Consider the following 16,690-nt stretch of genomic DNA (forward strand, 5'->3'; position numbering starts at 1 on the left):
CATTCTATTATTGATTAGCCTGAAATTTATCTGGTTATCTCGGTTGAGAATCTGAACGAAGATATAGATTGTAGCATGCACTTGGACAGAAAGGCCATAAAGAATTAGGGTGGCATGGCTACCAGCCATGTATATGCCAATGAATAAATAAAAAGAGCTAGTTTGCAGAAAAATAGTGGTGGTGAGAATCCATTAGGGAGAGAGGAGGAGAAAAGAAGGAAAGAATAAGAAATGCCGGGGTCCTGTCCCAGCAGGTCCAGGGGTCCCCAAAGGTGTGGACGGAGTCGGCGAAGAAGGAATGACACAGGGACTTCTCCAGCCAGGTTTGGTCACCAGGTTCTAGTCAGGTTCTCTTGCCAATTTCTGTAGTCAGGTTCAGTCCAGGATCTTTTGCCATGTTCTCTCCAGCGAAGTTCTTCTGTCTGTAGGTTCTGTGTAGGTTCTGTCTTCTTGGCTCCTTCTAAGTTCTGTCTCTCTCTGTCTTGTTACATCTGTATTTATACCAGTTGATTCAATCCTATCAATCTCTATTACAAAGGTTAGGGCATTTCTTATCTCCATTCCAGGGAGTAAAGATTATGTAGCTTAAGCATGATTGTTCGTAGTTAAAGTGATTAATTACCCGCCTGGCACTTAGTTGAGGGGTTTTATTCCCTCCCTAACTTCAGGGGAAAATCCCTACTTGGGGATTCAACCTTTCTCGGAGAGGTGACCTTGGTTAAAACACAGCGCCAAGAAGGTGAGCAAACATATTAAGAACCGTATGCCATATATGCCAGGTCCCTTGAAACAGCAAGGATGGACCGGCTCCCGGCAAATTCCCCCTTTTTTATTTTTTAAAAGCAAGCATTAAAAAGAAAAACCTCAAATGCTCTATTATATCCATTTTAAGAGTAGGATTGGCGCTTTCCGCTATTACCTGAGTCCTGATCTATCACCCCAGGGAGAGCTTGCCAATCCTGCACTTTCCCAGGGTAGAAAGGCTGCAGTGGGGTTAAGGATAAGGCTCCTTGGGCCTACCTTCTCCCATGCCATTGCATTTACCTTTCCTTCCTCAGAAAAGCATGGACATACTTCTTGTATAAAACGTTCTGACTGGGAGTAACCTTAATTCCTCTGCTAGCAAGCATATGTGTTAAAAGATCAATACAGAGTCTTCTTTCTTTGGACGCAGTATGGCACATCTTCTCAATCTAAGTTCTGTACTATCCACCTTCTTACCCTACTTATCCTCTATAGGGGGGTCTGTAGCACCCTGGTGGAGTCCTATCCGTCCCGAATGTGGGGGTTCTCAATGGGGGGGCTTACCTAGGGGAATCCTGTTCCAGGGGTTCCCAAAGGTGTGGACGGAGTCGGCGAAGACTATCCACCCTCTTCCTAGGGTGGAGTCCTATCCGTCCCGAGTGCGGGGCGCTTACCTAGGGGTCCCTGTTCGGGCGCCAGATGCCGGGGTCCTGCCCCAGCAGGTCCAGGGGTCCCCAAAGGTGTGGACGGAGTCGGCGAAGAAGGAATGACACAGGGACTTCTCCAGCCAGGTTTGGTCACCAGGTTCTAGTCAGGTTCTCTTGCCAATTTCTGTAGTCAGTTTCAGTCCAGGATCTTTTGCCATGTTCTCTCCAGCGAAGTTCTTCTGTCTGTAGGTTCTGTGTAGGTTCAGTTGATTCAATCCTATCAATCTCTATTACAAAGGTTAGGGCATTTCTTATCTCCATTCCAGGGAGTAAAGATTATGTAGCTTAAGCATGATTGTTCGTAGTTAAAGTGATTAATTACCCGCCTGGCACTTAGTTGAGGGGTTTTATTCCCTCCCTAACTTCAGGGGAAAATCCCTACTTGGGGATTCAACCTTTCTCGGAGAGGTGACCTTGGTTAAAACACAGCGCCAAGAAGGTGAGCAAACATATTAAGAACCGTATGCCATATATGCCAGGTCCCTTGAAACAGCAAGGATGGACCAGCTCCCGGCAAAGAAAGAGAGAAAGAAAGAGCATGAGAGAACTCTAGCACTAGCTCTGTTCATTGGCTTTCTAGTTCCCAATTTTAATACAAGGTGGCCCCCCAAAATGTATACACACAATGTCTGTAGATTCTGTGACATTTTAAAAATGAAATGTATTTTAATAAACACTGCCTTTTACAATTATTCTTAGTGTGCATACATTTTTGAGACACCCTGTATTTATTGTAACTTAATTTTCTTTTTTCTTTCTTTTTTTTTTTTGTTAGGTAGGGGTGATGGTGAGATGACATTTAACAGAAAGGGGATTTTATGTTCACTGCTGGAACCTCTCTTTCTTCCACTGTACTAGATGGTGATCACAATTTTAACATCCTATGGCTATAATATGTCTAAGGATCTTAACCAAAACATCCTTACATAGACTGTCATCTCATTCTGAAGGAGAAAAAGTATGCATTGGGTAAAGATATTATTGCCTAAGATCTGGAACTTAAATTTACAGTAATTTCTAATACTTGAGCATGTGCACTTTTCTTCCTGATTCTGCAATAAGGGACAGGAAGTGAAAAAGGGAACATTCTTCATGATCAAGTTAAGTCAGAGACTCATTTAAGATATGTATTAGAGGTGAATAAATGTGAGAAAGTAAAATGATCACCAAATTTGAACCTGAACTGATCCGTATTTGATGTCCTACCAAGATGTGAAAATACTGTCTTCAGAGAATTAAATCAACAACTCACCTTTTCTATTATGTAAGCAATATATGTGTATTGTCATAAATTTGGCCCAAATACATATAATGTTAATATTTAGTGCATATATATTTAATATCTTCAAACAAACCCTCTACCATTTGTTCAGAAGGGGTCTGATTGTTTATATGACAATGCTTATGTCCTCAAGTAGGCTATAAATTCCATGAGGAGAACCCTTTTAGCATAACTCTACTGCCCCCCCCCCTTCAGTTACTTTCTTTGGGAAGAAATATGGGAAAGGTTATAATGCTTCCTTCAGTAGCATGCAAGCATTCATTCATTTAACAAACATTTTATTGAGCACCTAGTATGGAACTGAGCAAGGTCTGGGGAATTGAAAGGTACATGCCCTTAAGTTTATTTCTCAAGAAATTCACAAGTCTGATACACAAATAATTATTTCTTTAAGTACTTGTGCAATTTTAGAGTGATGCGTAGAAGTATTAAGAAAGCACAGAAGAGAAAGCAAAGAGAGTGGGGCGGTTGTTGGGGAAAGTTTCCTGAGGGAGGTGACACTGGCGAGACCACGCGTGGGCAGAGGATGGGGGGATAAGGGGAGAAAGAGGAGTGAGGAATACGCATTTCAGGGCCCTTTCCAGTGTCAGCACCAATTTCTGTTCCCTCAAAAAACTGAAGTTCAGCCCTGACGGGTTTTGCTCAGGGGATAGAGCGTAGTCCTGCGGACTGAAGGGTCCCGGGTTGGATTCCAGTCAAGGGCATGTACCTTGGCTGCGGGCACATCCCCAGTGTGGGGTGTGCAGGGGGCAGCTGATCGATGTTTCTCTCTCATCGATGTTTCTAACTCTATCCCTCTCCCTTCCTCTCTGTAAAAAAATCAATAAAATATATTTTTTTAAAAAAACTGAAGTTCAACGTTAGACTAAGGATCCCCCCCCCTCCCCCCCCCGTACTTCGAACTTGGAAAGTGAGAACTAAGGGCCAGGACTCCTTCCCAACAGCTAGAGACCCCCCGCGGACTCCGAGGCGGGGCGGGGCCGGCAGTGCGTGCGCCCCGGCGGCTGGGCCGGGCCCGCCCCCAGGGGTTGGCGCCGGCGTAAGACGCTGATTGGTTGAGTGCCGGCATCGGCCTCCCGCGATAGGCGGCGCCAGGGCTGCTCGGCGGGCTTTGATTGGCTCGCGGGGCGCAGAGCGGACATAGCCCGTGGCGGGTCGTCGGGGAGACTGAGAGGGAAGGGGAGCCGGGCTGTTAGGCCTCGCGGGCTGACTGGGCTGAGGGCGGCCGGGCCGTTCCGTGAGGCGGGGACCGGAGAGCCGCGGGGACCGGGCGCGCGGGCTGCACGCCAAGCTCCGGGGGGCGCCTGAGCGAGCGGGCCGGCCGGAGGAGCGGCCGGGAGTCCCCCAGCCGGGACCATGGGCTGCTGCTTCTCCAAGAGGCGGAATTCGGAGAAAGAGGCGCAGCCCCAGGGCGAGGAGGAGCCGCCGAAGCAGTACAGCTGGGACCAGCGCGAGAAGGTAACCCGGGCCCCGCGGCCGCTGCTCGCTGGACCCCCCGCCCTCGCCCCCGCCCCCGCCCCCGCCCCCAGCCGCCCCGCCAGGGTCCCCTGTGGCCGGGGAGGGCGGAGGGGAGCGACCGAACAGCTGGCGGTCTCTCTCCCTCCTCCTCCTCCTCCCCCTCCCTCCCTCCGGTATCTGAAGTCGGGATGGATGACTTTTTGAGGGATCGAAGAAGCGGGCGGGACCCCGGAGGACCGGGCGGCGCTTGAGGGGGCTGAGCCGTTGACCCGGTAGATGCCCAAGTTCACTTCCCGGGGGCTCGCCCTCCGTTCCACACCCGCAAGGTCCCGGGATGGAGTCCTGGGGAGGAGGGAGAGCCGGCCGTGCCCTGAGGCTCCAATCTGCTCGTTTCTCCGGGCAGCGCCGAGCGAGTGGGGTTGGGTCGGGTCCTCGAGTTACACACGGGACTGATTCTCATCTCTCTCGCGGCTCGTGTGCTTCCTGGGGCCGTTGTGTCTTTTGTCCGCCGCGGGCCGGCAAGTCGCTCCGGTACCTATTGGCCTGTTTCACTGCTGACTTGGCTCACACCCGCGGGCTGTTCCACGGGCGGCTTCCCGCCCCGTTCAGGGACCCGAAAGGAGTCATGAAAATCGGATCAGTCGTGGAATGTGTGTCCAGACTGTGTAACTAGCATGAAGCAGGCAGAATTTACGAATTGCTTGAAATGCATGAAAACGCTCTAATGTTTATTTTCACATAGAGCCAGAACATTTTTACAAACTTGGAAAATGTCCACTCTTGCACAAAACACACTTAGTCATCAATTTCATAAGGCTTCCTCTTTCTACATAGTTCTCCATTTGTGTTTAGTAAAAGACTTTATAGATGTATCCAATTTTTTTTCTTCCAAACAAAATGAGAGATTTTTAAAAAATGGGTGTCATGAAGTTAACTTCTTCTCCCTGGTTAACGTAACATATCTTTATCCGCAAATGCTTTATAGGAAATTTCTTGTTAATGTTTTGATTTTGCAGGCCTGCCTGTGTGATTTCCAATCCCCAGAAGAATGTATTCATGTGAACTCGGTTCTCCAAGTGCCAGATTTAAGAAAGTGGATGCTCAGCCCCATATTTCTGCTCCTGTCTTTCAGATTGTTCCTGGGTTTCATGGTGTATTTATACTCTCTTATCCTTAATTATAGCAGCATTTTATAATATAGGAATGGAAAGTAATGTGCTTCCTGTCGTACAAGAAGATTATACCTATGGTTTAAAATTATTGGTGGGCATTTTTAAAGACTCATTTGCTCAGCCTTAGTATTTCTAACAATGCTGTTTAAGCTTCAACTGTCTACCATAGAGAAGGCTGTGTATTTGTTTTTATTTTAGCTTTTTGTTTTGACATCATAGACCAAAACTAAACTAAAGTGCTTTTGTTTTTTTATTTTTAGAGTCATCTTGGTTGCCCTTTGAGTCATTACATCATAATAAATTGTTTTACAATTAAACTTCATTAACATGATGTTCAGGTTACTTGGAATCTCACTTTTTAGTTAATCTTGCTCCTTTCAGATAAATGGGTGTGTCCTGTGGTGTGTTTTTTTCTTTTGCTCTTTGACTAAATAAACTCATTGAAAATAGAATAGGGGATGCCAGCATCTAAGCTTTCCCCCCCAAAATGAGCATACAATAAACTTTCAGTTTACAGGGAACATTCTTTGGGACCACTACTAGGTTCTTTAGTTGTAGAGATCTAAGAGATGTTACTCGGTATGTAAAATAAGCTCATGGTTTTGGGTATGTTTATAGTAAAAGTTAAAATTTTGATCAACTCAACTAATCAAACTTTTTCTAAATGTGCATTAGATTCTGAAACACAGCCCCATTTAAAAATCTTTTGGACGATTAGAGAAAGAGAATTACTAGCTTACATTTCAAGATAATGGAGACATCACCATTTTTTCATCATTTATGATAGCCTGCTACATTTTATATGATTTAAAGATTTTTTTTTCTAGTTTCTTACCTCTCATGAGGCCGATTTGGGCTAGTGTGCAAATGTTCTGTATTAGTCTAATGATGCTATTACTGAGGTTAACATGGTTTTTCTTGCTCTCAGAAGATTTTAGCTGTACCTTAAAAGCAATAGAATGCAAATACAGCCCATAGAACATAAATGAGATGTTGCATGAATATTAACAGAATCGTTTGTATAATGTGATCATGGAGTATAGCATATGCAGTTTTAAAATTATATCAGACAATTACTATTCAGCTGGCAAGACTTTAGGTGTAAAAACAAAATGTGGTGCCTGAAAAGTTTCCTCCCAACTTGGAAAAAGCAAGTTTAAATTTTTCCTTACGTTGTGTAATCAGAGTATCTTTATTGAGAGGCACCCTCTGGGTTTTGGGTTTTGAGTTGTGTAATTGGGCCAGTCTTAGGGGACTGGAGCTAGGAGAAATGGTCTCAATTAGAAAGAATGTTTGTGGACTAAGTGTTGTCATGGTGACTGATACTGTAATCAAGAGTGTAAGAAGTTCATTTTCTATTGCTGCTGACTTCGGGGGGAAAAACTGTACAGTTACTACATTGACATAGTGAGAAATATTTTTGGAGTGTAAGATCTGTGTTTAAATCATTTGGAAAGAAATGCTTTTATCCTTGTTATCCATATGCTGCCTCCCATAGCAATGCAAAGTATTCAATATGTATATGTACTCAAATACCAGGGAAAAATCAAAATTAGAAGAATTACCCCTGCCCTTGAAGAGCTGACTAGCTTTTTTGAGTTGAATATTTTAGTACAAGCAGAGGGAAGAGGAGTGGAGTGGTACAGAAAAGTAGTCTTCATTTTCCGGTCAGTCATGCCAATACTCCTCCTAGATGATAGAAATGATGGCATATGTATGAAATTTGTGATTTTGAGTATGGACAGCACATCTTGTATCCATTACATCTGTCTCATATTCTATATTCTATAGGAACTAGAGGCCTGGTGCACGAAATTAGTGCACTGGGGGGGGGGGTGTCCATCATCCCGGCCTGTGCCTTCTCACAGCCCAGAAGTCCTCGGGGGATGTCCGACTGACAGATTAGGCCCGCTCCCCGGCTCAGGGCTTCTGGCTGAGCTGCGCTCCCCCTGTGGGAGTGCACTGACCACCAGGAGGCAGTTTCTGCATTGAGCGTCTGCCCCCTGGTGGTCAGTGTGCATCATAGCGACTGGTCATTCCACTGTTCGGTCAGTTTCTATATTGGCCTTTTATTATATAGGATAGGATAATGCTAAACAAAAGCCTTATACCAGAGATTCAAGTAACTGCATTTTTTAATTCAGTATCTGTTATGGAATTTTGGATAAAGCAGCCAATTCGTGCATTTCCCGTTCCTTGGCTATAACATGGGACAGTGCTAAAGATTTCTCAACTATTTAATAAAGGCCTGTTCTTAGGAAGAGGAATTAGACAGTAATGGTTACCTCTGAGGATAGAAATAGACTAGATGTAGGGAAGGACAGAATTGGTCTTAACATAAAGCAGTTCATAATTCCGAGTTGTTCGTCAGTGGAAGTGTGGCTTTTTAAGTAACTGATCTCAATGTTAGTGAAACATTCAGATCAGAAAGAAGTGTCTGCATTGAGTAGGGGGCTAGATGCTGTTTTTAGCCTTTTAAGTACATAAGGTGTTCTGGTTATCCATTGCTGTGTACCAAACCACTCGAAACGTAATGGCTTAGAATAATGGCAAGTATTTATTTTTTCACAACTCTGCAATTTGTGTAGGGCTTATTAGGGTTGGCTCCGCTCTCTGTGACATCAGCTGAGGCAGCTTGACTAGGGGGCTGGAGGATCTGCTTTCAATATGGCTTAATCACAGAGCTGGCTAGCAAGTTGATGCTGGCTTTCAGCTAGGAGCTTAGCCTGGGGCCAGGGGCCTCATCAGGTACCCCAGGCTTCCGCACAGCATGATGGCAGGGCTTCAGGGGCAAGTGTCCTAAAGAGAAACTGGTAGAAGCTGCATGGCTTTTTCTACCTAGCCCAGCGGTTCTCAACCTGTGGGTCGCGACCCCTTTGGCAGTCGAACAATCATTTCACAGGGGTCGCCTAAGACCATTCTGCATATCAGATATTTACATGACAATTCATAACAGTAGCAACATGACAGTTATGAAGTAGCAACAAAAATAATTTTATGGTTGGGTCACAGCATAGGAACTGTATTTAAAGGGCCAGAAGGTTGAGAATCACTGAGCTAGCCTCTTAAGTGGAGCTATACCTACCACAAATGTCCACCCACATCCAAGGGAAGAAGACCTCTTGATGGGAGGAGTGTCAGAGAATTTGTTAACATACTTTTTAAATCCTTTACATAAAGTTGTGTTTTTTTACAAGGAAATAAATAGTTCTTTGTTTATTCATTTTAAATAGCTTTACTGAGAGATATATAAGTCATATACCACACATTTCACTCATTTAAAGTGTACAATTCATTATTTTAATAAGTTCACAGGGTTATGTTAGCATCACTATGATCTAATTTTAGAACATTTTTTTTATTTTTTTTTTAATATTTTATTGACTTTTTACAGAGAGGAAGGGAGAGGGCTAGAGAGTTAGAAACATCAACGAGAGAGACATCGATCAGCTGCCTCCTGCACACCCCCTACTGGGGATGTGCCTGCAACCAAGGTACATGCCCTTGACCGGAATCGAACCCGGGACCCTTCAGTCCACAGGACGATGCTCTATCCAATGAGCCAAACCGGTCAGGGCTAGAACATTTTTATCCCTCACAAAAGAAACCCATACCCACTCCCCTTCTCTTCAGCCTCTGTAAACCACACTTTTACTTTCTCTGTAGCTTTGCCTGCTTTGAACATTTATAAATGGAATAATACAATATGTGGTATTTTGATACTGGCTTTCAATTAGCATGTTTTTGAGATCATCATACTGTAGCATGTATCAGTATTTTATTCCTTTTTATTGTTCAGTAACATTCCATAGAATAGATATTTTATGCATTTATCCATTGATCAGTTGATAGGCATGCAGGTTGTTTCTACCTTTTTATTTTATTTTGTTGTTAATCCTCACCCAAGGATGTTTTTTCCATTGATTTTCAGAAAGAGTAGAAGGGAAGGAGGGAAGAGAGGAAGAGAGAAACATCAATGTGAGAGAGACACATCAATAGGTTGCTTCCCCAACATGCCTCATCCAGGGTTGGGTATGGAATCTGAAGTTCAGGTACGTGCCCTTAAGTGAAAATCAAGCCAATGGCCCTTCGCTGCACAGGACAATGCTCAATCAACTGAGCCACTCCGGTTGGGCCAAACTGTTTTTCAAAGTGTCTGTATGATTTTACATTTGCACCAGCAGCATTACAATTTCTTCACTCATAAAATTTTGATAAAGGGGAAAAGCACAGGGAGTAGAAAGTGTGTGGAACTGGGTTTTAATTTGTATTCTGCATTCCACTTCACCTCACTGATAAAATAATTTAGCTTTTCTAGTCCCCATTTTCTTAAGATTCCTTTCAGTTCTCTAATTCTTTGAGCATCTCATGAGGGGAGGTAAGCATTGCTAGAAGCATTCAGGCAAATCTGGGTGAACAAAGGGAATGTGATAAGATATAAAATTAAATTAAGGTTAGATTAGTTGATAGAGGAGAATCCTTTCCAATTCTAAAATTTTATAATTCTATTTTGTGTTTATGTATTTAGTAACATGTGAGCTAATCTACACTAATAAAAGAGAAAAATGGTAATTGGCGTACGGCGCTACCCTTTTCATTGGCTAATCAGGGCTATATGCAAATTAACTGCCAACTAAGATGGCAGTTAACTGCCAACAAAGATGGCGGCTAATTTGCATATGTAGGCACAATGCAGGGAGGCGAAAGGGAAAGCAGGAAGAACCCCCTGCCACTGACAGTGATCGGAAACCCAGGGGGGAGCTAAAAGGCGGCTGGGGCCGCCTTTGCCCTGCCCCCCAGCCATGATTGGAGAATCAGGCGCCTTTGCCGCCCTGGCCAGTGATAGCAGGAAGTAGGGGTGGAGCCAGCGATGGGAGCTGGGCACGGTCGAAGCTGGCAGTCCCGGGAGCTAGGGGTCCCTTGCCTGGGCCTAAAGCGGAGCCCACGATCGCGGGGTCGCTGCAGCTGCGGGTCCCCGCTGCCCGAGCCGGACGCGTCAGCCAGAGGCGTCCTGCAGGGGCAGGGGCGGAGCCCACGCAATCGCGGTGCCCCCCACTGCCACTGCGGGTCCCCGCTGCCCGGGCCGGACGCCTAGGCCAGAGGCAATAGGCCTGGGCAGGGGCGGAGCCTGCAACCGCGGGGAGCTGGGGGTCCCTTGCCCAGGCATGATTACTGGGCCAGAGGCCTCAGGCCTGGGTGGGGGTCAGAGCCAGTGATTGGGGGGAGATGGGGGTCCCCTGTCCAAGCCTGACACCTCTGGCGGAGGCGTCAGGCCTGGGCAAGGGGCCGATCAGGCGATCAGAGGGTGATGGGGGTCTACGCCTCTGGCCGAGGCATCAGGCCTGGGCAAGGGGCAGAGCCAGCAATCGGAGGGGGCTGGGGGCAGAACCAGTGATGGGGGGAAATGAGGGTCCCCTGCCCAGGCCTGACACCTCTGTCAGAGGCGTCAGGCCTGGGCAAGGGGCCGATCCTGCGATTGGAGGGTGATGGGGGTCAACGCCTGAGGGCTCCCAGTATGTGAGAGGGGGCAGGCTGGGCTGAGGGACACCCCCCCACACACACACCCAGTGCACGAATTTCGTGCACCGGTCCCCTAGTCCTATATAATAAAGAACTAATGTGCTAATTAGACCAAACAGCAGAATGACCGTCCGGACGAAGGTGCGGCTGCGAGGGCCAAGCCCCTTGCACGAATTTCGTGCATTGAACCTCTAGTATAAATATAATACTTCATCTTCTCTCATCATCAGTGTATAAAGGTCAAGGTACTGGTATTTATTATTTCTGTAATTATGTGGCACTGATACTTGCATTTGTGTGAAATAACCTTTCAGTTACATAGCTATGTTACCCTGAAACTGACTTACTGTTTAAATTTTAAGTAATTTGTTTCTTTTAATTAAAGCATAATTTGCATACCGTAAAGTTATCCTTTTAAGTGTACAGTTCTTTGAGTTTTGACAAATGAATAGTCAGTAACTAGCACCACAATCAAGATACAGAACAGCTCCATCATCCTCCTAAATATCCTCATGCTCCTTTGTAGTCAACCCTGCCTCCAGGCTCTGATCAGTTTGCTTTTGTCTTTTTTAGAATATCATATAAATAGAATCATAGAATATACTAGATGCCAGATGCACAAAATTCATGCAAGGGGCTTGGCCCCCGCTGTTGCGGAGGCTGCCTCTGCCTCGGCCCCTGCCACTACGGCTTCGTCCAGAAGGTTGTCTGGAAGGACCTCCGGTCTAATTAGCGTATTATGCTTTTATTATTATAGATAACCTTTAAGTCTGGCTTCTTTCACTTAGCATGATACGTTCCTTTTTATAGATGAGTAGTATTTCACTGTATGGATGGTACCATGTTTGTTTATCCATTCACCAGTTGAAGGACATTTGGGTTGTTTCCAATTTTAGTACCTATAAATAAAGCTACCATAAATCTTTGCATACAGGTTTTTGAGTGAACATAAGTTTTCATTTCACTTGGGTGAATACCTAGAAGTGGGATTGCTGAGTCATATGGAAACTGTATATTAAACTTTATAAGAAACTGCCAAACTAGTTTCCGAAGTGGCTGTGCCATTTTGCATTCCCATCAGCAATGTATGAGAGATCCAGTTGCTCTTCCTCATTTGAACTTGTTATGTTCAGTTTTTAAAAAAACTTTCAGCCATTCTAATAGGAATCTAGTTTAATTTGCCTTTGTGGTTTAATTTGCATTTCCCAATAACTAGTGATTTTGAGCATTTTTCCATGTACTCATTTGCCATCCATATATTTCCTTTGGTGAAGTGTTTATAAAAATCTTTACCATTTTTACTGGGTTATTTGTTCTCTTTTTGTTGAGTTTTGAGAGGTGTTTTTTTTTATATATCCTAGATACAAGTCCCTTGTCATATAAAAATTTGCAAAAATTTTCCCAATTAGTGATTTGTCTTCTCTTAACAGTGTCTTGTGAAGAACATAAGTTTTCAATTTGATAAAAGTCCAATTATAAATTTTTTCCTTTTTGGATTATGTTTTTGGTTTCACATATAGGAAATCTTTACCTAAGGTTACAAAAATTTTTTCACCTCTGTTTTCTGCTAGAAGTTTTACAGTTTTTGGTTTTATATGTAGGACTTATGATCCATCCTGAGTTAATTGTTATATATGGTGCAAAGTATGGGAAATACTTTTTATTTTTTACATATAGATGTCCAGTTGTTCCAGCACCAATTGTTTAAAAGACTATCCTTTCTTTATTGAATTGCCTTTGTCAATAAATATGTAAGTCTATTTTTGAACTCTTTATTCTGTGCCGTTGATTTACATACCTAGTTAATATTGGTTTCTGTTTGAATATGGTTGTGTACTTAAGAGCCAGGCTGCCTAGGTCTGAGACTGAGCTCAAGCATTTACCCCATGACCTTGGGCAAGTTATTTAGCCTCTGGAGGCCTCAATTTTCTCATCTATAAAACAGAGATAATTATAGTACACAACCCTCATAGGGATTTTTATGTGGATTGAGTGAATAATTATAAAGCACTTAGAATGGTGGCTGGAACCTATATAGTGTTTCTTATACTCCTGGGTCTTATTTGAACTTCTATCATGACTGGATTTCCATTGAAATTAACAAATTCTATTATTTCATCTCAGATCATTATTATGGAAGTTTAACTGTGAGATGAATTTCAATGAAAATTTTATATCACTACTCAGTAAAAGATTAAGATGTTCACTTTTGTCTTCTGTTAGGGAAATAATGTTTAACTTAGTTTAGTAGCTGTATCAGGTGAATTCCAACTCCTGAAACATTTCTCTGATTTTGAAAGTATATCCATTACCTTTTACAGATCATAGTAAGAAATACAGCCTAAACTAACCTACTTCATAAGTGGTTCTTGTGAAAAAGGTAGTTTAAAACATGGCCTTCCCATGTTTGTGATTTTAGGCACTTTACTTGCAACATTATTATGGTATTAAGCTTAAGGTTGTTTATAACTTTTATTTTAAAGAACTTTGAGTAATTGTTCAAAAAGTACAGCAACATAAGTCCTAAATTTCTTCTTTATAGACCATATCGAGAGTCCAGATAATTTTGTACTATAGAATTCTTTAGCTATAGGATTAATTTCTCTCCATGAACAAGAACTGAAGTGTCCAGAGAAAATTCTTAGAAGAATAGTAAATTACATTGAACTCCTCAGCATTGGCAGCTGTTATGGACTGAATGTTTCTGCCCCCCACCCTCCAAATTCATATGTAGAAACCCTAACTCCCAGTGTGACTGCATTTGGAGATGAGGAAGTAATTAAAGTTAAATGAGGTCCTAAGGGTGGGGTCCTGATCTGATAGGATTAGTGTCCTTCTAAGAAGAGACATTAGAGAACTTGCCCTGTACCCACGAAGGAAAGGCCATGTGAGGATATAGGAGGAAGGCAGTCATCTTCAAGCCAGGAAGAAATTTCTTACCAGAAACCAACCCTGATGGTACCTTGATCTCTTGGACTTTCCAGCCCCCAAAAATGCGAGAAATAAATTTCTGTTATCTGAGTTGCCCAGTCTGTGTTATTTTGCTATGGCAGCCACACTTAGTTGGCTTGGGATGCTAAAACAAAATACCATAGATTGGGTGGCTTAAACAACAGAAAATTTTCTCACAGTTCTAGAGGTTGGGAAGTCCAAGATCAAGATGCCAGTAGATCAGGTGTCTGGTGTCAAAGATTAAATACATCCTCATGCTACAGACCAGTGTTCCTTCTAATGCATTATGTAAAACAAGTACCACATTTATTGTGCAATATTGAGTAAATAACTTTAAGATAGTTTGCTAATGATTACCGTGATTAAATGATTGGATTTTTAGTACTGTATCTATGAGAGCCTGTTTCTGGTGCATGAATAGTTCTGCATAAAATTTATAGACCCACAAAGAGGTAAAACAGTGCAAGTAGATTTAAAAGTAATTTGGAAAAAATGCCCTTTTAGTGACTATATGTTGATAGGCCAGTTAAACTTTAAAAAAGGAATCTGACTGATTCCAGGCATACTATTTATAAAATTATGTGAGCTTTCGATTAGAGTATCTAACGATAGAAATGGTGGCATTTGAAAAATTACATTGTCGGAATAGCTCAATGAATGTTAGACTCAGATTTGTATCTTCGGGTTCTTCCATTTTCTGGAGTATATTGCAGAAATCAATCAGGGTTTAGAAACTAAGACCCATTCATTAATTTATGGAAGGATAGAGAAATATATTTCTATGTGGGTGTACTTCCAATTTCAGAAATTTTTTAAGAAGCAGAAGTTTTAAAAGTAAAGCATCAGAAAAAGAAAACGGGTCAGGCTGGGCTGGTGTGGCTCAGTGTTTGAAGTCAACCCATGGTAAGGGCACATGCCCGGGTTTTGGGCTCAATCCCCAGTAGGGGGTGTGCAGGAGGCAGCCGATCAGTTATTCTCTCTCATCATTGATGTTTCTATCCCTCTATCCCTCTCCCTTCCTCTCTCTGAAATCAATAAAAAAAATTAAAGAAAAAGGTCAGAGCTGAAATATTCCTTAATATCATCCAGTATTCTGTGTGTGTATGTGTGAGAATTTCTTCAGTTGTTTCAAAAAAGTGTTTTTACAGTTGGTATGTTGAAACAGGATCCAAATACTGTCCACACATTGGTTGATATGTCCTTGAGTCTTCCTTTATCTATAACAGTTTACTCCTGTTTTTCCCTCATGCCTTTTGAAAAAAAATATTCTATTCATTTTCTAACTATGCTACAGTCAGTGAGAGTAGGAAGTATTATTTCAGCACTAAGAATTATGCCTGGCACCCATAGACAATTAATATTTATTAAATAATGTTAATAATACTCAAGGTCTGTGTTTTGTCCCCACAGGTTGATCCAAAAGACTACATGTTCAGTGGACTGAAGAATGAAACAGTGGGTCGCTTACCTGGGAAGGTGGCAGGACAACAGTTTCTCATTCAAGACTGTGAGAGCTGTAACATCTATATTTTTGATCACTCTGCTACAATTACTATTGATGACTGTACCAACTGCATCATTTTTCTGGGACCTGTGAAAGGCAGTGTGTTTTTCCGCAATTGCAGAGATTGCAAGTGCGCACTGGCCTGCCAACAGTTTCGTGTGCGGGACTGTAGAAAGCTGGAAGTCTTTTTGTGCTGTGCCACTCAACCCATTATTGAGTCTTCCACAAATATCAAGTTTGGCTGTTTTCAATGGTACTACCCTGAATTAGCTTTCCAGTTCAAAGATGCAGGGCTAAGTATCTTCAATAATAACTGGAGTAACATCCATGACTTTACACCTGTGTCTGGAGAAGTCAACTGGAGCCTTCTTCCAGAAAATGCTGTTATTCACAACTATGTTCCTCTACCTACTACCAATGAGCTCCAAGCTGTCCGAATTTCCACAGAAGCCAATAGAAGTATCGTTCCTGTAACTCACGGTCAGAGACAGAAGAACAGTGATGAGTCATGCCTGGTGGTATTATTTGCTGGTGATTATACTATCGCAAATGCCATGAAACTAATTGATGAGGTAAGGAGAGAGAGAAGAGAGATGAACATACACCTGGTTAGAAACACACCACTTTGCAGAGAACTTTCATTCTTTTCAACTTGGCTATGAGAAATACAGATAATCCTTAAGTTATAGTCTTTTCCCCCCTACAGATTTATCTGTAAGCTGAATGTTTAGGTTTCAAAATACTTTCCCAAAGAAAATTTTTAAAAATATAATCCCATTCAGTAAGCATTTATTAAGCACGTATTACATGCGAGTTACTCTGTTACTCTATTTCATTGATTATAGGATGCCCATTTGTTTTTGTACATTTTTGTTATCTGAAATGCATCTTACAATTGATGGCAACTTAGAGCTGTTGAAATATAGTATATGCTGGGGTTGGAGATACATTGACAAAATTCTCTGCCCTCAAAGAACTTCCATTCTTTATAATAAATGAATTCCACGGAAGTTCACAAAGTGTGGTACTGCATAGTAAAGCTTGACCTTTTATAATTATTTAGTGGGGAAATTTACTTCGAGTTTTAATTGGTCAGGAAGTGGGAAAGACATTTAGGAATACAACTTTCAGAGCCTGTTGTGACCATGAGAGCAACCTTTACATTACTTTCCTTTTTGTCCTTTGCCCTATTGCCATGAAGGAGAGGTTGGTGCAGAAGAATGAGGTGGGAGCTAGGATAGCAGAGGTCATAGGCTCATGAACAGGGGCTTTTGGTGAGCTTGTGAATAGAGAAAGGTTCTTTGGGTAGCAGCTTCCACTTGAAATATAACTAGGGCTGTAGGGGCTCCAG

General features: G+C 42.7%; 1 protein-coding gene across 3 annotated transcripts in view; it reads left to right on the forward strand.

The window, feature by feature from the left end:
• Window positions 1–3,877: 3,877 nt before the first annotated feature.
• The window catches only part of RP2 (RP2 activator of ARL3 GTPase), a 29,918-nt gene continuing 17,105 nt past the window's right edge, over window positions 3,878–16,690 (forward strand). The window contains exons 1-2 of one of the 3 annotated variants that reach the window (XM_059680049.1): window positions 3,878–4,191; window positions 15,246–15,911. In XM_059680049.1, the coding sequence (XP_059536032.1) occupies window positions 4,090–4,191; window positions 15,246–15,911 (768 nt within the window). In that variant the 5' untranslated portion in view covers window positions 3,878–4,089. The remainder of the gene's footprint in view (window positions 4,192–15,245; window positions 15,912–16,690) is intronic. The other 2 variants (XM_059680048.1, XM_059680047.1) reach the window with 2 other exon arrangements.

The sequence above is a fragment of the Myotis daubentonii genome, chromosome X (genome assembly GCF_963259705.1).
Source record: "Myotis daubentonii chromosome X, mMyoDau2.1, whole genome shotgun sequence".
In the NCBI taxonomy this organism is placed as follows: Eukaryota; Metazoa; Chordata; class Mammalia; order Chiroptera; family Vespertilionidae; genus Myotis; species Myotis daubentonii.